This window comes from Plecotus auritus (assembly GCF_963455305.1).
Source record: "Plecotus auritus genome assembly, chromosome: 14".
Classification (NCBI taxonomy): Eukaryota; Metazoa; Chordata; class Mammalia; order Chiroptera; family Vespertilionidae; genus Plecotus; species Plecotus auritus.
The window spans coordinates 13,539,958-13,566,438 of record NC_137780.1 but is presented as its reverse complement, the minus strand read 5'-3'; the positions used below and the strand labels follow the sequence as shown (position 1 = coordinate 13,566,438).

Genomic DNA, 26,481 nt, shown 5'->3' with positions numbered 1-26,481 from the left:
TACATTACACGCCTGTTAAACTGTGCGTTCGTGTCCCCCTTGGAGCCATCCCACGTCCATGAGCGTGACCCACACTTGGGTAAGGGCCTCAAGGCTCATGAAAGCAGGTGACCACATGGAACTCACGAGCACTCTCACGTGTGACGCCGGTCTGTGTCTGTCCTGTCAGCTGAGTCTCAGGGACAGGTCCCCGTGTTTCCCGTGTCAGGGACAGGTCCCCGTGTTTCCCGTGTCAGGGACAGGTCCCTCCCTGTGTTTCCCGTGTCAGGGACAGGTCCCCGTGTTTCCCGTGTCAGGGACAGGTCCCCATGTTTCCCGTGTGAGGGACAGGTCCCCATGTTTCCCGTGTGAGGGACAGGTCCCCGTGTTTCCCGTGTCGGGGACAGGTCCCGGGAAGGTTTCTAAGGCCCACGGCTGTGGCTCACACCGTCACATCGTCAGTGTTTCTGTCCTTCCCTTTGCACCCTTTGTGTGTCTCGTTGCCTCGCGTCCGTTGGGAGAGGCAGAGCAGTTGATGGAGCGAAGGTCCCGCGGGCATGAGTGGGAAGGCTGATGCCAAGGGCTGTGCCGCGGTGGCTGTGGACAGAGTCATGCGGCCGGAGCTCTGCGCCCGGCCCAACCCCAGGGAGCGGTGCACCCGCCCCATGAGCAGCTCGGCCCTGCGAGCTCAGCTGCCCTCTCCTCGGGCGGGCGCGAACTGAAGAACCTTTTCTATTGTAAAAGGGAAGAGACGGAAACCCAGAGGAAAGGCGAGCTCCCAGGGGCCCCTCCATGGGCTCAGCAGCGTGGCCGCCGGCTGAGCTGTGGCCTCGCCTCGCGGAGGTGCCACCCGTGGTCTCACCGTGGCCGGCAGCGGCCTGCTGTGTCTCGCGCCCTCACAGCATCCCAGACTCTCCGGGGCGAAGCAGCGTTAGGAGGCCCGGGGCTGGGGGTGGGCCAGCAGCTGAGGACCGTGTGTGGGAGCAGTGGGCACAGCCTTGGCGTGGTTTACCGTCCCGGCAAGAACGGGCTGAAATAGCTGTTGGGAATGCTGGCAGCAGCAGCGAGGTCCGCTCCTCCGGAGCCTGCGAGGCCTCACCATTTGGGTCCAGCCCTCCCTGTCATCAGACCACATCACCCCTCCGTGGCTCCGTCCCCTCACTCACTCCAAACTGCTCTCGCTGCTCACACAGCCCAGCCTCATCCATGCCTCCACCTCTCCCGCCTCATCCTGTCCCATCTCCCACGGCCCTGTGTCCCCCACACCTCGAGCAAGCCACGCCTGCCCACACCCAGGATGGGGTGCTCCCTGCCCGGGGTGCTCTCTGCTGGGGTGCTCTCTGCCTGGGGTGCTCTCTGCTGGGGTGCTCCCTGCCTGGGGTGCTCCCTGCCCTGGGTGCTCTCTGTCTGGGGTGCTCTCTTCCTGGGGTGCTCCCTGCCCGGGGTGCTCCCTGTCTGGGGTGCTCTCTTCCTGGGGTGCTCTCCGCCTGGGGTGCTCCCTGCCAGGGGTGCTATGCCTGAGGTGCTCTCTGCCTGGGGTGCTCCCCCCCTGGGGGTGCTCCCTGCCCGGGGTGCTCCCTGCCTGGGATGCTCCCTTCCCGGGGTGCTCCCTGCCCGGGGTGCTCCCTGCTCGGGGTGCTCCCTGCCCTGGGTGCTCTCTGTCTGGGGTGCTCTCTGCCCGGGGTGCTCCCTGCCAGGGGTGCTATGCCTGAGGTGCTCTCTGCCTGGGGTGCTCCCCCCCCGGGGTGCTCTCTGCCTGGGGTGCTCCCCCCCCGGGGTGCTCCCCGCCCGGGGTGCTCTCCACCCGGGGTGCTCTGCCCGGACATTTGCAGGAGCTGCTCCTGCTTGCTTGCAGCTCAGCCTGGACGCCACTTCATCAGGGAGGTTCTGGGACCTTCCAGGCTGGAGGGAGATGTGCAGCCCACCCCGTGACTCTCCTTCGACACCTTCCCCAGGGATGGTGTCCGCTGGGGGACTCCTGTCTGTGTGCTGGTGTTTCTCCAGCTAAACGCAGGGGCTCTCAGGAGGAGGGGGTGGATTCACGGCTGTCCCGCCCTTAGCCGGGTGCCTGCCGGCGTAGCATTCATTGGCTCCTAAGGGAATGAATAACAAAGTGTGGGGGGGGGCGGCCTTCCTGTCAGGGTGGGGCAGGCCCAGGTCCTCACAGAGGGTGCTGTGCCCGGCGGTGCCCAGAGTCTGGGTTTGCCTCCCAGGTGGCACCACAGTGGCATTGGGAGTGAGGTCCCAGCGTGGCTCCGCCTCCACCTCAGGAGACGGCTTCTTTGGTGAATGAGCTCTTGCACTGGGACTCCTTCGGGAGCTACACACGTTACGTCGGAAGTGATAGAAATGGGGGGGCCTGTAGATGCGAAGCCACGAGTATGGCTTTCCCTTCAGAAAGTTCCAGGTGGAAGCCCAGCCCCGTGGGGGCGAAGGGGGGCGCTGGCTCAGACCCTGCTCGGAGCCTGGCCCAGCCACTCCCGGGTTCTGGGAGGCGGCATCGGACCCATGGCTTTCGGAAAGACCCTGGCGTGCTACGCGCTTGAATAACCTGATTCTAATTGTACTCAGGCACCAGGTGGCCCATCTGCCATCCACTCCATGAAGGGTGCTGGCAGGCCCATACAGTGCACACCAGGACAAAGCGGGCCGGAGCCGAGGGCCGGGGGAGGGACCCACCGAATCCAGTGCTAGGGATTGTAGGACGGAAGACCATGCAGCCCTGGCCAGGAGTCAGTGGGTTAGAGCGCGTCCCACTGTGCCAAGGCTTCGGGTTTGATCCCGGTCAGGGCACATACCAGAGTCACCAATGAGTGCATGGGTGAGTGGCACACCGCACCAGTGTCTGTCTGTCTGTCTGTCTCTCTCTCCCTCTCCCCCCTCCCCTTCCTCCTCCTCCTCCCCCGCCCCAAAGAAAATGATAAGAAGGCCGCAGCAGATCTGTTTGGTTACAAAGAAGTTAAAAGCTCCGTGACCTGTGCCTCCTTAGCCATCAGCCTGTTTCAGGATGGACTCGAAGGCACAGCCCTACCCACCCAGAGCCGCTCCCCGCCTGGTCCCTGACCCAGACGCGTGCTGGTCCTCGGGGCGAGAATGTCCCTCATCGGCACCTCGTTGCTCCCTTTGCGGAACAGCTGAAACGTAAGAAGGGGTTTGGGCCGCCAGCACAGTTTCCGGAACAGTCTGAACCAGCGTCTCACTGGATCGATGGCTACAAGAGAGCTGGGTGTTACAGGTGGATGCGCTTCCTGGCTGTCACTTTTATCCCTAACGCAGCTCTGTTCTTGAAAGACGTGTCATTGCTGACGTGGGCTGTGCTGAATAAGCCCGCGTCTCGGTGTCTTCCAGAGGTGATCAGAGTGAGGCAGGGACGGATGGTAGTGCCTTCCAAGGTGGGTATCGATCCACCTAGAGTTGTAGGCCTGGCGAGGCTGGGTCTGTGGGCATCCGAGTGGGTGTGGCCTTGCCCGGGTACTGGCCTAGGCCCAAACACAGGAGGCCAGCGGCATCCTCTGTGCTCACCACGGCTCACCACTCGAGGGGATCCCGAACTTGCTGTCGTATTTCCGACCCAGGTGGAGAGAGGAGAATCAGAGGAAACGGCTCTGCAGAGCGGGCTGAGGCCAGCGGGCTCCAGCGGCCGTCCCGTGCGGCTCTGCTCAGCGCGGCCCCCGGGCATGAGGCCACAAGGCTGCGCCCCTCCACGGGACTGGCCTCAGGGGTCGCCAACCGCACCCCTGGGTTCCTCCAGGGCGGGCAGTGCCGTGGTTGATGGCCCCAGGTTTCCTAGTTTTCTCTGCAGACGGATCAGAGGACAGAGCGTCAGAAACACTGAGCTGTGGCCACATTGGACACAGTCCTCCTCCCTCCCCCGGAGCAGAGGGGCCGGGAGGAGCACCCTCCTGCCGCTAGCGCGACTGTGCACGGCCGCCCGCAGAGCCTAGCTGGCCTTGTCCCCCACTCGCCACCTTGCTCTGTAAAACAGGAGAGAGGTGTTTGCTGAGAACAAATCAGCAGTTAGGAAGGCAACGTGTTCCTTTGGTGCACACAGCTGCTCGCCCACGCCGCTCGCCCTGCCTGGTGTTAGTTAAGGGAGCAGACTGGAGGGTGTCGCTGGCGTTCACGCGCTCCTGGTCTCTGCCCCGTGCAGGAGGAGGTTGTGGTGACCCAGGAGCTTTCCCTGCCCGTAATGTCATCTGTGAAAGGTTCCAGAAGAGGGGCCACGGTGCTGAGGAAGCAGGGGTGCAGGCGGGTGTGGACTGAGCCTCTGGCGTCTTCCTCCAGATGTGTGTGGTTTGGGGTCCTCTTAGCCTCCTTCCTGCTCGTTATCACATTGCTCCCCGTGAACCGCCTAGCAGAGCGGGAACGGGTTGCTAGCCGCCGACCGGGCGTACGGTGTGTGTGGCCGGTGGCAAGTCGCCGCTATGTCACTGTCACTTGCTTCTGGCCCCCTCTACCCCCACCCACCTGCCTGTGCAGCGCGAGGACCGGCGACCCCCAGACTTCCAGGCCCACAGCCTCGCTCTCCCAGGCCTGCAAGGTCAGAGGGACGTCACGGGCTTTAGGGACGATGGGGGCGAGGGGCCCCCCATGGTTATCCCCAAGGTTTAGGTTTCTGTACAGTCAGAAATGCGTTTAGTTCATTTACTGGGCAGAGACACGCCCAGCAGAACAAAGCTGTTCATGGGAAAACGGATTCTCTGACACATGATTGGCACCTGTCAGAATCGGACTGTTAGATTCCCGCTGCCTCTTCTCTGGGGAGTTTTACGTGTTGTGACTCAGCGTCAGAGACCGTCTGCAGCTCCTGCGCCCGGTGGAGCTGAAAGTACCGTGGACAGCAGTGATCTAAAAGGTTGTGTTTGCTTGGTGCCTGAGCAGTGTTTAGAAGCAGGAGGCAGAGATGTCCGTCAAGCACAGGGTCATCCAGAAATGGTGGCCAAAGGGAGGGGCCCCGAGTCGGCCGCTTGCAGGGAGCAGGACCAGGGGCGTTGCCTCACGGACTGGGTCCCACCCGGTACGGGGGTGTTCTCTAGTGCAGTCGAGGCCACACGTTGGTTAGTGCCTTAGATGTTCTGTACTCAGAGTAGAAGGGCCCTGGTTTGGCTCAGTGGATAGTGCATCGGCCTGCAGACTGAAGGATCCTGGGTTCGATTCCGGTCAAGGGCACATGGCTCGGTTTCAGGCTCCAGGCCCTGGTCCCGGGCCTGCCAGAGGCAACCAATTGATGTGTCTCTCACATCGTGTTTCTCTCTGTCTCTCCCTCTCCCTTCCACTCTCTCTAAAAATCAATGGAAAAATATCCTTGAGGATTTAAAATAAAAAAAAAAAGTGGAAGGCAGGAAAGACGAGCAGGGCAAAAGAGCAGAAAGCGATATCTTCAGTGCCCAGCGCGCCGTGGAGTCTGGCCCGGATCCTCTCTCCATCCCCTGCGCGGGCGCTCCCGGAGAGCTGGGGTGGGAGGAACGGGTGCTGTGCTTGTGCGTTGGAGGCAATGGAGTGGTTTTGCTGGAAGAAAAGCAGGTTGGGTATTTGAGGGATTCCTCACTTCTTTCACTGCGGTCGGCCTGCGATCCAATGGGGGAGACTTTCTGGGGGCCTCCCCGCAGTCAGGGAGTCCGGGGTGGGGCCCAGAGCAGAAGCACAGGGAAAGTTGTGGGTGCAGGTGAGCATCCTGACAGCGGGGTGTCCCTCCTCAGAACTGTGATGGGGGAGATGGGTGATCATTTGAGATCATGACAATCCTTCAAACACAGGAATCGTGGGACGCGGGGAGGAGTGGCCCCAAAGCCAGCAGCCGCCTGCGCCTTCCGTCTGTCCCCTGTGCACTGGCCCGGATGCCGGCCTCTTCCCTGACTTTTTCCCTTCGTTCTGCTTTCACCTTCGGTCCTAGGGAATGGCCTGACGCGTTGGGGCAGGTAGCAGATGTACAATAAACGTAAACTCTTAAACACCTACCTCGGGCCCAGCTGAAACGGAATCCTGATGCTGTATTTCGCAGTCACAGCGAAAGCTCGTGGCGGGAAAGAACGAGCATTTCAGGAGTTGATCAGGATTCCCGGGAGCCCCCGCGGTGCTGGGAGGCCCTTCTAAAGTAAAACTCATTTCTTCAGTAGCGTCTCAGTTTATGGAGTCTCAAATGTGTGTGTCATGAAGGTGGTGATTTGCTAGTAGTATTTCCTCAGAGGTCACATGTTTGGAAATGGAGGCGTTTGGGATGGGTTACCTGTGTGTGTTTCATGGGCAAACCCACGTGCCTAGAAGCTGTTGCCTCTGTTCACCTTCGTTATCTTAGCAGTTAGGACTGTACGGACCGGAGATGGTGTGCCAAAAGCAGGTGTCGCCTGGCCAGTGTGGCTCAGTGGTGGGACGTCAACCTGTGAACCAGGAGGTCACGGTTCGATTCCCGGTCAGGGCACATGCTTGGGTTGTGGGCTGCATCCCCACTGGGGGTTGTGCAGGAGGCAGCCGATGGATGATTCTCTCCTCGTTGATGTTTCTCCCCCTCTCCCTTCCTCTCTGAAATCAATAAAAATAGATATATTTTTTAAAAAGCAAGCGTAAGATTGAAATGGCTGTTTCTGCCCGCAGACGATGAGGACGGCATGGACAACGAGAGCCGGCCGCACTTCCCTCAGTTCTCCTACTCGGCGAGCGGCCGCGAGTAGGCCCCGTGCTGCTGCGTCGCTGTCGCCTGAGACTCACCCTGAGAACGGCTGCTGGACGTCAGACAGTCCCGGCTCCTCCACACAGCAGGCGCCTCCAGACATCCCGACGGCCCCGGCCTCACCCTCGCCACCTCCACCCACCTGAGAACACACATATACGCAAATACACTCAACTTTTTGTTTTTTGCATGAAATTGTATCTCAGTCTAAGGTCTCATGCTGTTGCTGCTGCTGTCTTACTATTATAGCAACTTTCAGAGGTCACCTCACAGCCCTGGGAAGTCATGAGTCCACGCCATTCATCCGCGCCCAGTTGTCACCTTCTTGTCTCTCAGTTGTGGTTTTTCCCTGGCAGCGGAGGGTAAATGAGATACACTGACGCTAGGTACATTTTTTTAACTCTCTAGAAGCTAAATCAGAAACTAATTAGCCTAAGGAGATTTAGTGTATAATTCAGAACGAGCGATTGTGGAAGGGTGGCGGTGTGCATGCGCCGGCTTCAGGAAAGCCTCATTTCAGAGCAGAGCCTAAAGTCGCTGTCGGCCGCGGCCATCTGGCCGACACTCTAGGAAGATTTGCAAGGACCGCACGACGGGTGAGATGGGGCCTCTCTCGGTGCCTGCATCCAAATTCCTGTTGGATCCTGTAGAGGAAGCCTGGGGTTCCGCGTGGACGTCTAGACCTCCCAGGCAGTCATGGCAAGGAACATGGAAGGAAGGAAGCAGATGCACAGCTGAGTCAAGGTCATTCCAAGGTCGCTGATAGGATCGGCACCAGAGAGCATTGCTTCCCTTGTGCTGGGAAACCGGTTTCCATTGTACTGTTTATGGCCTCTGATGGCTGAAGAATGTAGACAGGTATAACGATCCTGCTTTTCACCAAATGTGTGCCCGAGGTAAACGGGCGTTCGCCGTGTTTGTGTTCCTTTTCCATTTCAGTTCCGCGTGAGTTGGCTTTTCCTCGGATGTTAGAACTTCCAATGTCCTTTTGTGACTTTGTTTCTCTTGCAGTAGTATTTATTTTTTAGTGACGAGAATTGTATGTCGTGTTAGCAAATGCAGCTCCACCTTAACACAGAGTAGACGTACCGCAGTTTCTTTTGACCCATGTGCGAGGAATGCACCCGCCGACAGGACTCGGGCGCCTTCTCTCCTTTGTGAGACGATTTTGACGAGGCTCCGACACGGAACTTGTTGGTTAGAATCTGGCTTTGGGAGAAGAGATGCTGCCCTCTGACCCCTTGGTGCTAAGAATGAGAACATCCCCAGCTCACCACGCCAAGGGGTTCGTGAAACAAACCGGGGTGATGTGTGCTCATCTGAGAAGGGAGGTGTTAGGACGGCCAGGCAACCAATGCAGAGACAAACATGGAGACCTGAGTGACGATAAATGAACCTACTCGGCCGAATGAACACATCTCCAGTACTGGCGAAGGAGGCAGGTAAAGATAAGGACCTGGTGTGTTTATTCTGATCATGGTACATTTATCACTGAATTAGCCATCAGGGAAACAAAACAACACAAAAGGAACACCTCCAACCTTCCTCTTTCTGTATATACTCCTGTCCCCACGCTCCACCGTTCCCACCGACGGGGGATGTGTATGCAAACCTCATCTTCCTCCTTCATTGATGACGATCTTCAGATTAAACCCTTTGGTGCTAGGAGCTGACATTTTCCAAAGCAGCCGATGAGACCCAGGGGCGGGGCCTCCCGGGGCGATCATGGAGATGGATTTCAGTTCACCTCCCTGAGAGCCCCCACATGGAAGGCCACAGTGTGACGTAGGCTCGTGGCCGCATGGGGGGGAGCAGGCGATGCTGAGCAGGATGCCTCATACTCACACGCAGCTGTCTTAGCCGCGACGCCGGGAGCGTGGACTCGCGGACAGGAAACCACTGCTGGCGAGGGTGGGCCGCTGGGACTGCCGGGGGTTAAAGGGCATTTTCCTAAGGCAGCTAAGACATATTTCACATAGATCTTATCCTAATTTTTCATATTTCTACCTGAGTGAGGTTCATCCTTAGGATTGAGTAGGAAGTTGCAGTCATTGGTAGTTCACTCTTACTTACACATATCGCTCAATTTTTTTTTCCACTTGGAATTATGTTGAATGTTTCACATTGACAAGAAGGTAGACTAGAAGGTATGTCTTGTAAGTTGTCTTGCATCATTTGATTAACAACAACAGGTGAGAGGAGCGGGAGAGAGCTGGGACTGGCTGCTCACGGCCTGGGCTCCCTCAGTGGGAGGTAGGACTCCACACACTAAGCACATTGGTAGCTTTCTTTTTGTTTGTTCTTTTTTTTCCAAACATGAAGGTGATTCCCATGACCTTGGCCAAGGACGCGTCCTAGAGATTCATGGCAGCATTGACAGTGCCCAGGCTGGCCACTCCTCACCGCCGGCCCCAGTCCCGCCGGTGCTCGGGCCCCGTCACTGACCCCCAGGACTCCCTAGGGTCCCCCCGGGTGTCTCCTTGGCCTCGATCTTGAGAATCATCCTTCCTCCGGCTCCCAGATGTCCGCCAGCTGGCCCAGAGGCAGAGCGGAATGACAGGCACGCGCAGAGGGGTTCTTGGGCTGCCCAGGGCCGTGGTTTGGATTCCGCCGTGGCCAGACCTGAGCCCTGGAGTCGTTCTCAGCGCAGGTGGGACGGTGCGGGCGCCACCTTGAACTTAACGCTCGTGACCTCTGCCCCCTTGGAGGACCTCGGCCACTGCCGCGTGGAGGTGGGCAGGGTAGCTCACAGCTTTGCTTCCTACGCGATCGCACGCACCGTTCAGTATCGTTTCCCACCTCCCATCCCCATCGGGGTTTCTGGCTTCTTAAAGCTGACTGTTCTCGCGGGGGCCACTTGCTTCTCTGGGGGACGGAGCAAGGGCCCCCCTTCCTAACTGCAGGGTCTCCACACACCTCAGTGTCCACACTTTGCTGCTACTGTTTGTACCGTCTCCGGTAGAATCTCCTCATCTTGCTCCTGGGAGTGCATTACAGGCGAGCATGAAATGTAAAGTATTTATTTAAATAAAAAGAAAACCTCTAAATTGGTCATTGAGTTACCTCCCTGTAGCTTTAGAGTTTGTGACATTTCTTGACCTTGCTAGTTCTTTCATTAGATCCGCGCAAGATCTAGTCACCGGGTTAAGGGTTTTAAGCAGACGCAACTACGAACCCAAGGAACTGTGTCACTAGGACTGTCGGTCACCCCCAAACTGTCTCTTCCCTCAAGTCCATGACCCACACGGATGTGAACTAATGACGAGGAACTGTTTTTGTACACTGTACATCCTTAGTATTTTTACACGTCTCGGCTAGGGGTGCCCGTGTCTCCCTTCGTACAGACAGCTGAAATAAAGCACTGTGTCAATCTGCTATTTCTCTGTTTATTGTTGTTGGATGTGGTTCTGTAATCTCAGAAAACTGAAGACTGGCCTTTTTCTGGGGGGAAAAAAAGGGTTTTTAAGAGCTCCACCTGGTATTCACCTGCCTGGTACAGAATGTGGCGGGAAAATATGTAAATCTCTTGTAGCTCCAAACACACGTGGGCTCCGCTCATCCGTCTAATAAAGTGGCAGTCGTGCAGCTGTGCAGCCTTGGACGAAGGCTGTGTCCCCAGGGGAGGCGAGCTCCGGGCACTGGGTCAGCGCAGCCTCCCGTGGCACCGGGCGGGGACAGTCGCCCCGCAGTTTGAGACCCTCCCCACCTTCCCAGCAGGCGGTTTGGACCCGGGTTCTAAGCCGTGTAGCTCATCAGTGATGTCTTTCTGGCCACGTGTGGCTCAGCTTCCTTCCTTCCGGAGAACCTATTTTTAGAACTGAGGGCCCATAAAACGTAGACGTGGGGGATGGAAGGGCCGGTGGTCGGACCTCGGTCTGATTGACCTGGAGTCGTTCTCGATGGAGCCTTTTTCTGACGTTACCTCATAAACCTCCTCCTGTAGAGCCTGGCTCCCTCCTGGGACTCGGCCAGATAGAGGAATGGCTTAGGGACCAAGGTTAGTCAGGCATGGACGCGGCCGCCACACGCCAAACGCCAGGGCATCCGCATGGATGCGCCTCTCTCCGCACCACGGGGCTGACATCCAGGAGGCGGGAATCAAGGACCTCTGTGCTGCTCTCAAGGTGCTATTTTTAGACTATTACGTAATTTATTCCTAGACCAGAACTGGGGACAGTGACCACATCTTACGCCACGGCCTTGATCTCGAGCGCGGTGGGTGAGACCGAACCCTGACTCCGAACAGAGGTTCTGCTCTTCCGGGCTGGAACCTTCTCATGCTGGAGGCGCGTGGTCTTTGCGTGGGCGCCCCCCACACCTCCAAAGCCCCACGCGGTGACTCCCAGCGGCCTGGTCGGTGACGATGGCGGCGGGTCGCGGGCCCCGAGGTCAGCCGCCCCGAGGTCATCCACCCCGAGGTCAGCCCGAGGACGGGGACCTGCCCGGGTGGCAGCTGCCTGTCGGGTTTCATTGCCACCCTCAAGGACAGTGCGGCACGCCAGTGCCTGCTTTACCCCTTTAAGCATCAGGGTCTAACCGTGTAGCTGAGATACTAGCTGAGATTAAACTGATGATCGGTGTACAGACTCTGACTAGGACTCTGAGGAAGGTTGGGCGTTCCCAGGCCCCTATAATAATGCATCTTGGAGAGGAACCCCGAGCCCCCGGGGTGGAGAGGTCTGTCTGTGTTTGTTGCTAACGGCGTGGAGAGGAGGATGCTGAGGGCTTCCTGGCGTCTCCTGGCCGGGGGCGCAGGTTAGCAGGATGCGGCCAGCGGGGTCTCGCGGGTGGAGGTGGAAGGCAGAGTGGAGGGATGCTCTGTGGATGGCGAAGAGGGAGAGGAGCGTGGGTGGCAGGGAGAACGTGTGTCTTCGGTACCCTTGGCCTAGCTAAAATATGTGCCTTTTTGGTGTGTTTTGTTCATCACTACATGGTAGAACGTCAGCATTACAAGTCTTTCAGAAGTTCGTTTATTGAAATTCATATGTGTAACATACATAGCATACAAATGAGCAGATTTAAAAGTACAGTAACTCGAAGCCATTTCCAGAAACCCACACCAGGAGGGTGCATCCGTCAGCATCGGCTCCAGCCCGTCCTTCAGCAGGGGCCGCCCGGAGACGGTGAGGACGCAGCCTGCGGCCGGAGGCGGTGCCCCGGGAGGTCACGGTGCATTGTGGCACGTTACGTGCACATCAGATGAATGTAAATATTCTTTGTAAATCATTTATTTCACTGTTTCATCCAGGTCAGCAATCGGATTGTGGCATGCTGGGTAACTGGAAAAAAAAATGAAAATAAAGAGTAAGTTTAAATAGATCCTGTTCTTCAATGTGATTTGTCTTCTCACTGGTTGACTATCCTGAGTATTTGGATAAAATAATTTCTTATGCTAACAATGTAGAAAGTGTATGTAGCCAACTGGATGAAGGGTTTACAACTCACCCTCACCACAGGTCAGAGCCCTGGTCGAATAAGAACATAGGTGAACTCTTTTTAAAATGTTCATTGATTGATTGGAGAGAGAGAAACACCGATGTGTTGCTCCACTTGCTGATGCATCATTGGTTGATTTTGTAAGTGCCCTGACCGGGGATCAAACCACAACCTTGGTGTGTCGGGACGATGCTCTAACCAACTGAGCCACCCGGTGAGTGCCCATTTCTTTCTTTCTTTTTTTTTTTTAATTTATTTTTATTGATTTCAGAGAGGAAGGGAGAAGGAGAGATAGAAACATCACTGATGACAGAATCACGGACCGGCTGCCTCCTGCACGCCCCCCACTGGGGATCGAACACACAACCTGGGCATGTGCCCCGACCAGGAATCGAACCGTGACCTCCTGGTTCATAGGTCGATGCTCAACCACGGAGCCACGCCGGCCGGGCAGGGCCCATTTTTTAATGCTTTACATCGGTAGCGCAGACACCTGCATCTCAGGTAAGAGCCGTGTGATGATGCCGTGGCCGGAGCACCATCTCTTCCCCTGTCCGGAAGGATCTGGCTCCTGAAAACTGCTCCGACGACGTTTCAGAGAGTAAACCCGGGTGCAGGCCAAGTGTCCCTAAGGAACTGCCGGGGACACCTCCGGGTTTTTGGCTGCAGACAACGTACGGTAACGTACAGAAAGGCCTTCCCCCCGGAACCACCTCCCACGTGTGGAAGAGGGAGTCTGGTGCCAGGGCTCCAGCTGTAAGCAGGTGTCAATGTGTCAGCTGGTCAGGGAGGTCGGGTTGTGGAGTCACAGGTGAGAGACTGCATCCGCTGCCCGCCTCCCATCAGTGCCAACTGCGCGGGGAAGCAAACAGCCCCTGTCCACAAACACGCCTCCAGTCCCCGCTCTGCGCTGTGTGGGGGCCTAGCCTTCTGGAGCGTAACGGCCCTGGGATGAGGGGACTGGATGGGGCGCTCAGAAGACACCCTCCATCCCAGCTTTCACCCCTGCAGATGAATCAGGAACGCGATGTGGGCCCTGGGCCGGCCTGGTCTCCGTTTTGCGGGGCCTCTGCCCTCCCCACAGGTGCCCTGAGCCAGCAGAGGGGCGGCGGCACCTGTGAGCTGCTTGCTGATGGCTCGTTGGGGCTTCCTTACAGCGGGATCAGAATTCATGCAGATGCAGGAGAAATCCCTGGAAACCTGTCCGCTGACATTTTTCTTTTTCCTTTTCTTGTTTTTCTTGTTTACATTTGGTCCAATGTGTGGGAGAGGCCTCAGGTGGCTTAAAGGATGGCTGTAGATTCGGGGAGAGGCTCAGGCAAAAGCCAGAGACGGGATGCGGAGGGGAGGCAGGTGTGGCCCATCTTCCTGATGAGCTTCAGCTCCTCGACCGGAGGTGGCTCCGCAGGAAGTCACGGGAGGAGGGTCTGCGGGCAGAACCAGGGCTGCGGCTCCCAGGGCGCCCTGAGGGTCACCCCCTCCTGCCAGGGAGGCCCCTGTCCTGGGGAGGAGGCGGCCATGTGCTGGGTTCGCGTCTCTAAGAGGCTCAGTGCCCTGGGCTTCTGCACCAGCTGCGGAGAAGGCGCCCCGCCCTCAGAGCACCACCACCTTCCCCCCCGTGGGGTGCACACAGAAGCCCCGAGAGAGGTGGGTGTGGGGCGCAGAGGCGGGTGGCCCGGCGGGTGGCGGGGCCTCCACCGGGTGGAATAATGGGGTGACTGGGGGGGCTCGTGGCGGTGCGGCAGGAGGGGGTTAGGGTGGAAAGGAAGCGGTGTGCTGGCTGGTCTGGGAGGCGGTTGTGAAGTGGAGACTGGATGAGACGCTGCAGGGGGTCGGGTGTGAGGAAGGGGCGTCCCTGGGTCTGTCCCTGGAACCCCTGACCCGGGACCGCCCAGCGCACTGGGCTGCTGATTTTTTCACAAAGAGAACAGGTGATGTTTACATTTCATGGAGATTTCCAGGCTGTGAGTAGAGGGGTTTCGACACAGGGCAATTATAAAATGTGCGTTGGCCCTGTGAGGGTGGGGTGGGCCCAGACCTGGGGGACTCGCTCCTGGGAGCCCGCCGGGGGCTTCTGTTCTCCGGCCTTCCTGCCTGGGCCGCAGGGGGCGCGCTGGCCCTGCGGTAGCAGAGGGCCCCCTCTGTCCTCGGTGTGATGCTCAGCCCAGGGCTGCCACAGCTCCGTTTGACCCTCTCACGGCGTCTCCATCTACAGCATCTGCAGCTGCTCTGCCTTCAGCCTTGATGGGCCTGGCCCGGGCGGTCCGGGAATGAGTGAATCTCCCCCTCGCTCCCGGGCGGGCTGCCCGCTGACCTGGGCATCAGAGACGGTGGTCCGCTCTCACTTCCGAGGCTCGAGGTGTCTCTGAAAGGAGGAGCGTGAACCGCAGCAGGCATGTTTCCAACGGAAAATGGAATGCGCCGTCGTCACAGGCACAGTTCAGGACGAGGTCAGGATGAGAAGGCCAGGGGAATGGGCGGCAGGCTTTAAACGGAGCCCCAGGAAACGCGTTTCTCAGGACAAGTGCTGGGTGGGCTGGGCCTTCCAGCAATCCATCCTCAGCTGACCCGCCCCCTGCCGGCAGGGGATGGCTCCGGGGCCCACCCAGCAGGGTCCAGACGTAAAGTCCTCAGTGTGGACAGGCAGGTATCACTTCTCTTCAAGGCTTTGTTTTCTTCTTTGTCTTTTAAATATTATTTATTGACTTCAGAGAGGGAGAGAGAGAGAGAGAGAAGCATCGATGATGAGAGAGAATCATGGATCGGCTGCCTCCTGCACGCCCCACACTGGGGATCGAGCCCGCAACCCGGGCATGTGCCCTGACGGCGAATCGAACCCTGACCTCCTGGTTCATAGGTCGATGCTCAGCCCCTGAGCCCCGCCGGCCGGGCCAGGGCCATGTTTCTTCGGTTTGGGCGGGAAGCCTGCTCTCACCCTCTGTCCAGTGCTCGTCCCCAGCACCTGCCAGTGCCCGGCACGTGGGGAGCTCAGTCATACGACTGACGAATGACCTGTTAGGTCACTGGCTGCCCAGCACCGTGGCGCCCTCAGTGGCTGAACCTCTAGAACATTTCTCAGTGCGTCCCCGCACCCCCCCCACCGTCCCCCAGCCAGAGGCAGAGAAGCTCTGATGCTGCCACACTCCGGCTTCTCTGCCCTCCCCCGGGGACGTTAGGCCTTATTTCCAGAAAGCGGCTTCCTTCGCCCGTGCTGCAGTGAGCGGGCCGCTGTGCGGGGACTGGGTCGCGGTGCAGGAGGGAATCAGCCATCTCACCCGTAGCGTCAGCCCCGCCACCTTCTCCCCGTCCTCCTGCCTTCCTGCCTGTCAGCGAGGCCCCGGCCAAGGCCTCCCGGTGCTGTGGCCTCCGGATGGTGTGGCCTCGGGGTGGTGAGGCCTCGGAGTGCTGTGGCCTTGGGGTGCTGTGGCCTCCAGGTGCTGTGGCCTCGGGGTGCTGTGGCCTCGGGGTGGTGAGGCCTCGGAGTGCTGTGGCCTTGGGGTGCTGTGGCCTCGGGGTGCTGTGGCCTCGGGGTGCTGTGGCCTCGGGGTGGTGAGGCCTCGGAGTGCTGTGGCCTTGGGGTGCTGTGGCCTCGGGGTGCTGTGGCCTCGGGGTGCTGTGGCCTCAGGTGCTGTGGCCTGGGGGTGCTGTGGCCTCCAGGTGCTGTGTCCTCTGGGTGCTGTGTCCTCCGGGTACTGTGGCCTTGGGGTGCTGTGGCCTCGGGGTGGTGGGGCCTCGGGGTGGTGTGGCCTCGGGGTGGTGGGGCCTCGGGGTGTGTGGCCTCCAGATGCTGTGGCCTCTGGGTGCTGTGGCCTCTGGGTGCTGTGGCCTCGGGGTGTGTGGCCTCGGGGTGTGTGGCCTCGGGGTGCTGTGGCCTCGGGGTGCTGTGGCCTCGGGGTGTGTGGCCTCGGGGTGTGTGGCCTCGGGGTGCTGTGGCCTCGGGGTGCTGTGGCCTCGGGGGTGTGTGGCCACAGCTGCAGCCATCGGGGCTGCCCTGCAGGTCAGAGGGGTGGGGCCCAGGGCACCTGGCAGCGGCCCCGGGAAGCACTACCAAGGCTGTCAGCGCGCTCCGTGGGCGAGCCACTGTGGCCACCCTTCTCTGTTCCCCTTTAAGTCCTAGGGAGCCTCTCTCCACAGCCCTGGCCTTGGGTCTAGGCCCGTGGTTGGCAAACCGCGGCTTGCGAGCCACATGCGGCTCTTTGGCCCCTTGAGTGTGGCTCTTCCACAAAATACCACGGCCTGGGCGAGTCTATTTTGAAGAAGTGGCGTTAGAAGAAGTTTAAGTTTAAAAAATGTGGCTCTCCAAAAAAATTTCAGTCGTTGTCCTGTTGGTACTTGGCTCTGTGGACTCATGAGTTTGCCGACCACTGGCTAGGCATTTCTGAGGTTTGACCTTTAATTTAAGACGTGAGTCCTTGGGTGACCTCAGCGGTTCCCCGGCGACCGCGCTGTGGGCCCAGCGGAGCCTCTTCTGCCGCTTTGCCCCCAAACCCGGACGGGGGGCACCCTCTGGGCCTGCGCACAGGAGGTGCCGGGCCCCAGCCTGACCGGCCCCCAGCCCCTCAGCTGCCCCTGCGGGCGGACCCACGTCCTGCTCCTGCGCTGTCCCCGTCCATGTGCAGGTCACAGGGTCCGCCCCGGGGCCTCGGGCGAGAAAGCATCTATTTTTAACTGCAGGGCAGACCCCTCCCCGACCTCCCTCTGTGGCAACTGGAAGGTGCCCGGGGTCCACAGAGCTGGGGAAGCTCTGGCCCAGCCCTCAGGCTCACCCCACCCTCCCGGCCCAGCAGGCCCGGCCCCCCACACTGCCCGGGACACGGGACAGGGAAGCCTCCTTCCCCGGGGACGGCCACCTGCCTCTCCTGCCCGCCCGGCCGGCCCGGGCATGAATGCAGTCTCTCCAGAAACGTGTCCCCCCCTCTGACTGCTCAGCTCGGTCACGGCCACTCGCCTCTCGGGGCCTTACTTTTCTCCTTGAACAAAAAGACGTTAAACGGTTCACCTTTCACACCTGTGGCCTCTGCCGGGCGCTGGGAATGGGGCTCCTTGTAAAGGGAGGCTGTTTTGGTCCTTTGTTTTAAACCAGAAACTGAGTGAAATGGGAGCTGAAAGGTTGACCTGAAGTGGGCGGAGCTGAGGTTTGAACGGGGTGGGGGAGGGGTGGGGTGTGTGCTGGACCCGACCTGGGAGTTGGGCTCTGATGCTGTTCTGAGCAGCCAGGTCTGCATCTGGGATCCAGTCAAGGACAGACCCAGCAGGCCACGTGGAATGAACAGGCCACGGGATCAGGGCAGCACTGGTCTGCCAGCCCTCCCCACAACGATGCAAAGGCGGCTTCCAGTGTGAGCCTGACCTCTGACCCCAGTGCTCCCCGCGGGGCACAGGGCGTGCCTCCGGGTGAGTGCAGTAGTGCCTCCCCTCCTCCCCCTACAGGCAAGTTGACCCAAACTCTGGCTGGGCCTCACCCCTGGGCTGGGCCCTCACCCCTCCGGCTGGGTCCCTCAACCCTCCACCTGGGCCCTCACCCCTGGGCTGGGCCCTCACCCCTCCACCTGGGCCCTCACCCCTCCGGCTGGGCCCTCACCCCTCCGGCTGGGCCCTCACCCCTCGGTCTGGGCACAGCCTTTCCTGGAATCGGCTGTTGCAGCTGCAGGGACAGGAGTTCAGGGCAAGGTCACCAGGCCCAGCTCCTCATTCTCCCCGTCGCTGCCCTGGGGCTGGGACAATGGAGGGCCAGCTGGGCTGTGAAGGGGAAGGACTGGGGAGCCAGGAGCGGCACTGGAGAGGCAGGGGGCCTGCGTGGCGGGGGGGCGGGCAGGGGCCTGACTCCTCGGCTTCTAGGAAGCAGCATCTTGGGGTGGGACATGGGGCTGGGACATGGAGGGAGGCAGGGGACCCACACCCAGAAGGGAGGGTTCAGAGGCCACGCAGCCCTAGGGCCTGGCATCTGCTTGGCCCACCGCCCCCACCCTCCTTCCCCCAGAGCTCAGTAACCCCGGGTTCCCTCTGCGACTCGGGGTCCGGGTGCGCAGTCTCCAGCTTGGCGGGTCCCCAGGAGTCCGAGGCGCCCTCTGCACCGGGCAGGCGTCTGACAGGAGCCATGTCCGTGGTGAACGGAGGCAGAGAATTCCCGAAGGACAGACAGTGCCAGCCCCGCAGGGCGGGAAGGCGTTGGGAAGGAAGACAACATTGGCATTTGGGGTTGTAACGTGATGGAGTCGCAGTCTTTTAAAGGCAAGAACCACTGATCTCTCTGCACTGCATGCAATATTCAGTGTTTTGTTCACTTGTCTAATTGGATTAAAATATTTAGCTCCCTTTAGGATCTTGATTGTGAATTTATGTTGCAAAATGTAATGTCTCACTCGGGAAGCAGCCGTGGAGCAAATGTACCCGCAGCGATACAAGATTCCATTTGCCTTCTCCCACGAGCTTACCGGAGGTTGTTCGCTCCAGGACCAGAGAGCCGCTAGCAGCAGGGCAGGGCTGGCGCAGGCGAAGCCGTGTGCGTTTCCAGGCCAAGGACGCGCAGGGCCTTTAGTTCAAACGCAACCACGGGACGTGAGACCGTGCCCTGCGGGTCGCTGGGGAGTGTCTGCGGGTCCCGGACCCTCGTGTGAGGAGCGCCACGCTAGGGTCGCGTGTCATCTGTGCAAACACACAGGCAGCGGGAGCTGGTGACATTTGAGCTGCATATGTTCGAGTGTGTTTTTAAAAAAACATGGAAGTCACTGCGGTTGACAGTGTCTCGTACACAGTTTTGAAAGAATCAGGGCAAACTTTAACAGAGTCAGTTTTTATTTGAAAAATATTTTCTGGGAATGTATCAGTGTTTATTTTTGAGACTGACAATTCGGGTGAAAATCCGGGTGAAAACAAAGAAACAACAATTTGGTTGAAATCAAATTGTTTGTTTTCATCTATTTGGAACTCTTTCCAAAAACTCCTAGTTCAGGAGGCGGCGTGCGAATTGCTTTTATTCGGTGTATTTGCTGGTGGATCCGAGCACCATCTGCCTCGCAGGTAGCTGACCTCATGGCAGCGCCTCCAAAAGCGCTGGGCGTCCCCGGGGCGCAGGGCAGGACCCCGCAAACTTGCGACACCTCCGGGTCCCAGCGAGCTGCCGCCCTCCCCGGCCCCCATGTGAGCCTGCAGCTGCCCCTCCCTTTGCTGCAGGTCACACACGAGCCTGCTTCCCTCCCAGCGTCTGGGTCTCTGCGTCGGGCCGGCTTTTCAGCTCTTCTGCACGAGTCCTTCGGTGTAAGGAGATCATGTCCATGATTTTGAATATAATTACATATGGCTGTTGGATCCGTGCACACGTTTAAATCAAATTAGAACTTGAATTCGCTGCCAAGAATGCTCGGAGAGTCGTGGGGCCAGTTGGTTAATCACGGGCACGTCGGAAGGGGCTGAGGGAACCCTCCCCGACGGACCCACAGCCGGTCGCGATGGCAGATCGGCCAGGGCCACGTCCACCGCCACGTAAATACGTAAACAAGCCCTTCTTGACCTGCCCGGCCCGGCGGCTCAGTGGTTGAACAACCACCTATGAACCAGGAGGTCACGGCTTGATTCCCTGTCAGGGCATGTGCCCGGGTGTCAGGCTCAGTCTCTAGTGTGGGGTGTGCCGGAGGCAGCGGATCAGTGGTTCTCTCTCATCAGTGATGTTTCTATCTCCCCCTTCCTCTCTGAAGTCAATGGAAACATAGAAATTAAAAATGTAAAATAACCTCGAGCTGTGAGCCGGCCTCCGGGTGGAGGGGCAGCTCCGCGCTTTCCCGCTCTCAGGTGTCCCTCTCCCCGCAGTCTCCTTTCCTTGCCAGCTGGCACCGCCTGGACAGATGTTAGAGCCCCGGGCGCTGGTCACAGACCCCGGCCCGGCTCCCAGCTGTCAGGTCTCCCCACCGAAGCTCCCGGGGCCCAAGTTCCTCCCAGACACGAGGCGGAGGGGGTCGGAGCCAGGCTGGGTTGGTGCTGCGGCCCCGCTTCTCCTCCAGGACCAGGAGAGCACCTCGGGCCGTTTTCAAAGCCCTTTTCCAGAAGCCCCTCCACCCCGAGAGGCAGGCGCTGAATCAGGTCAGGATCTCCCGTCAGTGCCACTCCAGGAGCAAGTCCACGTGCACCTGGACTCCGCGGGCAGCGCCTGAGCCATGGCCGGGGCAGCCGCTCGGACCTGCCCGGCTCACCCACAGCCACGGTTCAGGGCCCTGGGACTCCGCTCGGACCTGCCCGGCTCACCCAGCCCGGCTCACCCCACAGCCGCGGTTCAGGGCCCTGGGACTCCGCTCGGACCAGCCCGGCTCACCCAGCCTGGCTCACCCAGCCTGGCTCACCCCACAGCCACAGAGTGCCATGAGGCCCAGCAAGGCCTCTGCCCAGCCCCCTCCGCCAGGCTGGCGTGCACATTCCAGAACTCAGCGGGAGCAACTGAGCATAAAAGCCTTTTCACCAGGCTGGTTGCTTCCTGTCGGAGGCCACAGGCCAGCCCCGAGCTCTGTCACCCGCTTTAGGGCACGGGGGACAGATCAGGAGGTGACCCCGCTCAGAGCAGCTGCCCCGGCCAGAACACACCCCTCTGTTGGGTGCGAGGCGGACAGAGATGGTCAGAGTCGGACGCGCAGAATGAAGGAGCTGGACGCAGCAGGCAGGAGAAATGCCAGGCTTCCTTCTCTCTCCTCCCCAAGCTGGAGAGGCCCCCAGAGAAGCGGGAAGGCACAGGCCCTGTGGGCCCCGCAGTGAGTTGACATGCTCCCCGCTCCGCCCTGGGCCACGCAGACGGGCTCGGCCCCTGTAAGTGATGGTGCCTCAGTGGCGCCTTTTGGCCGCAAGAATTCCCACGGCCCTGAAACGCGGCTGTGGGGTGAGCCAGGCTGGTCCGAGCGGCCAGCGGCTCACAGTTCAAGTTCACTGCATGGCGGAGGGCGAGCAGGCCTTGGGTTCCTCAGCAGAGCACGTGCAGGCCTGGGTCCCGCCTCCTCTGCACACCATGCCTGGTGGCGACGCCAGCAGCTCCCCCTCTGGCCGTGCTTCTGTCTGAGAGCGCCCCTGCGACACGTGCGTCTGAGAGACCCTCCGGAGGCAGCCAGCTGGGCCGGAGCAGAGCCCGGGATGCTCAAGTCACTGTGTGCTCCGGCCAGGGAAGGAAGACCACGTGCTCTTCTGAGGATTTTTTCAGGTTTGGGGTTTTTTCTTTAAGTATTTAATCTGGCAGAGATCAGGTCCAGGGTGGGATCTGAGTGCTGCAGGCAGGCAGAGCGGGAGTTGGAAGGCAAACCCCGTGTGACCACGATGTGGCCCAGAACGGAGAGAAGAGGCACCACAACCCCCTCCTTGGGCAGCGTGAGAGGCTGGGGGACCCACTCATGCCTGCGTCCCAGTCCCTCCGTTAGGGGCAGAGATAGACTACTGGGGGCCAGCCCTGCTTACAAGAAATACTAACCAGGCTCTGCCAACCGCGGTTGCCGTGTTCTGATTACAGAAGGCACCTCCTAGCCTGGTGGGAGTTGCTCGTGGGACCTGGGAGCTCACCTGGAACTGCGGCCCATCCTCCCCTAACAGGGAGACATGAGCCACCTGCTGCAGACACCAGAGCCCCAGCCTTGGCACAGCCCAGGCCCTGCACACCCCCAGCGCTTACCTGTAAACTGCCCACTTTGCACACCCATTCTTATCCCTCTTGCCTACTTCCCCACATAATCTCTGTCCGACCCCTTGTAAGCAGCCGGCTCATGGTGGGCGGGGCGTAGGCTTCTGTGGGTGACCTGCTGCTCTCCCATCTGCCAGCGTTATTAGATCAGCGCCCATAGAGGACTCAGCCCTGTCTCTGCTGAGCTGGCTCCGGTAGGGACAGGCAGCCGGACCCCGTGGTGGTCAGGTTTCACCTTCACCACACCAGACGGGAGCCTGGTCACCTGTCTGCAGACCCGGGGCCCTGACCTTTGGCCACCACCAGCCAGGGCTCAGCCAGCCCGGTTCCGGCAGGAAGTGGGGCCGAGCCCGTCTGCGTGGAGTATGTCACCTCGATGCTGGTTCCACAGGTCTGTGCCTTCCCGGCTTCCCTGGGGGCCTCTCAAGTTTGGGGAGCGGGGGAGAGGAGGAAACCCTGACATTTCCTTTGCCTGCTGTGTACAATTCCAGTTCCCTTTTCAGCTGGGCTGGCGCCCACCGTGCACATGGGGAAACTGGGGCTACAGGAGGCATCAGACTTGCTCAGGCCCTCACCACCATGACACAGCCGGGCATCATTCTGGTCTCCGTGCCCGTAAACACCTCAGGGGTTCCTAACCCTGTGTCCTCCGGAGTGACCCAACGGCGTGTTAAAAGGCAGGTTCCTGGGCCGGAGGCGATGCCCTGGATTCTTTTTTTTTTTTTTTACCCTCACCCGAGGGTTTATTTTTTATATTCTTATTGATGTCAGAGAGGAAGAGAGAGAAACATCAATGAAGAGAGAGACTCATTGATCGACTGCCTCCTGCACGCCCCACACTGGGGACTGAGCCTGCACCCGGCATGTGCCCTGACTGGGAATCGAACCGTGACCTCCTGGACCATAGTTTGACGCTCCACCACTGAGCCACGCCGGCCGGACTATCTCATTGATTTTAGAGAGAGAGGGAGAGAGAGAGAAACATCGTTCAGGTGTGTCCCATACATGCCCCACCTGGGGGAGGAACCTGAGACCTAGGTGTGTCCCTGACCAGGACTGGAACCCACAACCGTTTGATGTTTGGGACGATGCTCCAACCACTGAGCCACCTGGCAGGACGGCGTGTTTCTTCACCAGCATCTCAGCTGACCGTGGAGGGTCGTGTGGCTCGGGCTGGGAGCAGCATCCTCGCCCTTGCCTGTGCACAGCCTCAGTGACACGGTGGTGGTTGGGGAGGGGGGAGGAGGCCTGGTGTGTCCTGGTCCCCAGGCTCAGGTCAGGGACTGGCATGGGTGCTGGGTGAGGGGGTGGGGTGTCACTTACTATGTGGGGAACAGATGAGTCCTTTGCAGAGGGATCTGGTGGGCCGAGCAGGAAAACCACTCAGGATAGTGGCTCTCAGACACCCATTTGGCACATGGTCATTTTGAAAGGACGAGAGACAATTTCTCTTCCTCTCTCTTTCCAGATGCATCTTCCCATGAATCGCACCGAGCACAGGTGTGGGACGTCCCCCGGGGACTGGTGGCACCTGGGTGCAGCCCTGACTACGGGCCGAGGCCCCGTGGACACCTCAGGACCCTAACAAGCCGCTGGCGGGCGGAAAGCTCGGCCTCCCGGACAGAGAGCAGCGATTTGGACAAAAGGGTTTCATGCTGCCAGCTCTCCTGCGCGCTTTCCTCCTCCTCCTCCGCGCGGGTCCCAGGTCCAACCCGAACAGGGAACCTGGGCTGTGGACTCAGACTTAGGCTCCACGTCAGGGTCCCTACTTGCTGGCTGGATGTGCCTGTGTGAGCCTCCGTTTCCCTTTCTGTAAAATGGAGCCGATACTCCATGCTGCAGGGCCCAGGGAGTTACGCCTGTCACGCCTGTCCCAGCGCCAGGCCGCTGCTGGCATCCACATCCCGCTCCCTCTGTTGTTGGGCATGGTGCCACTGTCTCCTTCATTTTTTCTCTTTTGGGGACACATGAAGCAAGTAATTCTTTTTCTGCATCTTTGATTCTTCAGTAAATTTTGTATTTGTTTAAAAATGGCTTTGCCTGGCTGTTCTGGCTCCGTGGCTGGAGCGGCGGCCTGAGGACCGAGGGGTCGTGGGTTCGATTCCCGGTCAAGGGCACCTACCTCCATTGCAGGTGCCCTGGCCCTGGTCAGGGCCCTGCAGGAGGCAACCAATCGATGTGCCTCTCGTGTCGATGTTTCTCTCCCTCCCTCCCTCCCTTCTACTCTCTCTAGAAATCAATGGAAAAAATATCCTTGTGTGAGGATTTTAAAAAAGGCTTTATAAAAGGGCTTTTATAGCCCATCCATCCCCCAAAAATCTTAGCTCGATGATCAGTCAGGTAATTTAGGACAAGATTTGTGCATTCCACTCACAATTACTCCCCTAACCGGAAGCACCCCCCGTTTCCTCACCCAGTCCAGGCTGTGCACATACACCCTCCAGGAGCCCTTCACAGCTGACTCCCGCAGCCCTGGCAGAGGTGCCTGCCTGGATCTGCTCAGCACGTGGTGTGGCTCCTGCATTCTGGGCCTGGGCTCCTGCACAGCTTCAGCTCCCTAAAGAGGCCGGGCCTGTGCCCCCCACATGTCCCTGTGTCCCCCACTGTGCCAGCACAGCCTTCAGGATCTCCCTCCTGGCTTGTTAGCTGAGCAGTGTGATCACTGATAAAATGCAGCTGTGAATCGGGAACAAGACAAAGAGCCACGTGCAGACCCCAGCACGTGGGTGGATCCATCCTGAAGACACCCCCCCACCACAACACACACACACACACACACACAGGGAGGAGTGTGCAGGATTCCAGGGGTCTCAGGGCACTGAGGACCCCCCGCCAGCACATGGTGTGCATGTACCTGAGATCTCAGCCCCCCTGCGGACCCCCCAGCGTGGGGTGTGCGTTACCTGGGCTCTCAGCCCCCCCCCCGAGAACCCCCCTCCAAGCACAGGGTGTGTGTTACCTGGGATCTCAGCCCCCCTCCGAGGACCCCCACCCAGCACGGGATGTGTGTTACCTGGGGTCTCAGCTCCCCCCGAGGACCCCCCTCCAAGCACAGGGTGTGTGTTACCTGAGGTCTCAGCTCCCCCCGAGGACCCCCCCCCAGCACGGGATGTGTGTTACCTGGGCTCTCAGCCCCCCCCTCCGAGGACCCCCCAGCACGGGATGTGTGTTACCTGAGGTCTCAGCTCCCCCCGAAGACCCCTCCCCAGCACGGGATGTGTGTTACCTGGGGTCTCAGCCCCCCTCCGAGGACCACCCCAGCACAGGGTGTGTGTTACCTGGGGTCTCAGCTCCCCCCGAGGACCCCCCCCAGCATGGGATGTGTGTTACCTGGGCTCTCAGCCCCCCCCCCCCCCGAGGACCCCCCAGCACGGGATGTGTGTTACCTGGGCTCTCAGCCACCCCCCCCCCCGAGGACCCCCCAGCGCGGGGTGTGCGTTACCTGGGCTCTCAGCCCCCCCGAGGACCCCCCAGCGCGGGGTGTGCATTACCTGGGGTCTCAGCCGCTCCACCTCCTCCGACAGGCTCTGCCTCTCCCGCAGGAGCTCGTTCTGCTTGCTGAGCAGCTGCACCAGTTGCTGGGCGGCGGCCTGGCTGTGCTGGTCCAGCTGCTGCAGCCTGGAGGTTCGGAGAGAAACCAGGTGAGTCAGACACGGATCTGAGGGATGGCCTAGCCGGGACCCGGAGGTGCGAGGCCTCAGCCAGAGGGGCCTGGCAGGCATGAGGTCATCGAGGGGCACGGTCCCAAGTGTGAAAGGCAATCAGCAGCCCTCAGGACCAGGACGCACACAGGTGAGGCGGGTGAGCAGAAAAGCGGGCACCTTACACTCAGAGGTCAAAGGCCAGGGCCTGCAGGCCTCCACCGGCAGCTGGAACCGCCCCCCCGCCCCTCCCCCAGGGCAGACACCAGCCCGGCTGGGCAGCGGCGAGGAGGGCGGACGCACGGGGCTAAGGGTGTCCCATTACTCATCACCCAGTCAATCACGCAGTGCCTCGCTGACCAGATGTCTCTAAAGACCCTGAATCTGTCCCTCTGCTGATGGGCTCCCTCTCCAGGCTCGCCCATTCACGCCCACCATCGTGCTCCTTTGTCACAGAAGCTTCCTGTCCAGCCACAGTGCAGCCCAGGGCCAGAGGCTGCGAGGGATTCAGGTGGAACAGGGAGCCAGCACCCCTGCTCTGAAGACCTGGCTGTCCCACGCCTTCTGACAGTCCGCAGCGGCCAGAAGCACCCACAGAGACATTAGCTTGTATTTTCACACACGCGCGCGCGCACACGCACACACAAACACACGCACACACACACATGCACATGCAAGCACACATGTGCACACACACACGCGCACACACAGGGTTTTGAAAGCTCAGGACCCATTTCAAGCTCCAGGCTCCGTGTCCAACATGAGGCAAAGACCCCAAAGCCTACTCTGCAGACACCGGCCTTTCGGGAGCTCTGAGCAGAATCCAGCACCCCCTGGCGTCCAGGAACTGAAGGGGTGCCCACTTGGGGTGCTCTACTGAAACGCGCCCTGGGCGTCACTGCACTTGCAGAGAGTAAAGGGGCGGGGATTCACACGGGAGCTGTCCCCCGAGAAGGAGGCTTCCGTGGCTCATAACCCAGTGGGTTAATGACACATCGACTTCACTTGCCGCACTCACAGGGCTGGGTTCCCAGCGGGCTGCCCCGCACTGCGCCCCCTTTTAGCATGTAGCAAGAGCAGCATGTAGGGAGCATGGCCCAGACCTTGAGACC

The 26,481-nt window shown here is 59.8% G+C and overlaps 2 protein-coding genes across 19 annotated transcripts in view; one reads left to right on the top strand and one right to left on the bottom strand.

The window, feature by feature from the left end:
* The window catches only part of AKT3 (AKT serine/threonine kinase 3), a 230,038-nt gene extending 206,284 nt beyond the window's left edge, over positions 1–23,754 (top strand). For 5 of the 9 annotated variants that reach the window (XM_080651009.1, XM_080651010.1, XM_080651011.1 and 2 more), the window contains one exon: positions 23,197–23,754. In XM_080651009.1, coding sequence (XP_080507135.1) covers positions 23,197–23,522 — 326 coding nt within the window. In that variant the 3' untranslated portion in view covers positions 23,523–23,754. Of the gene's footprint in view, positions 1–6,570; positions 10,022–23,196 lie in introns of those variants that run through there. The other 4 variants (XM_080651012.1, XM_080651015.1, XM_080651014.1 and 1 more) reach the window with 2 other exon arrangements.
* The window catches only part of SDCCAG8 (SHH signaling and ciliogenesis regulator SDCCAG8), a 199,657-nt gene continuing 184,771 nt past the window's right edge, over positions 11,596–26,481 (bottom strand). For 7 of the 10 annotated variants that reach the window (XR_013959602.1, XM_080650996.1, XM_080651003.1 and 4 more), the window contains 2 exons: positions 25,220–25,346; positions 11,596–11,925 (listed from right to left, as the gene is read on the bottom strand). Coding sequence is in view for 8 of the 10 variants with exons in the window: in XM_080650996.1 (XP_080507122.1) it covers positions 11,896–11,925; positions 25,220–25,346 (157 nt within the window). In the remaining 2 variants the exon portion in view is untranslated. Of the gene's footprint in view, positions 11,926–18,862; positions 19,771–25,219; positions 25,347–26,481 lie in introns of those variants that run through there. The other 3 variants (XR_013959603.1, XM_080650998.1, XM_080651004.1) reach the window with 2 other exon arrangements.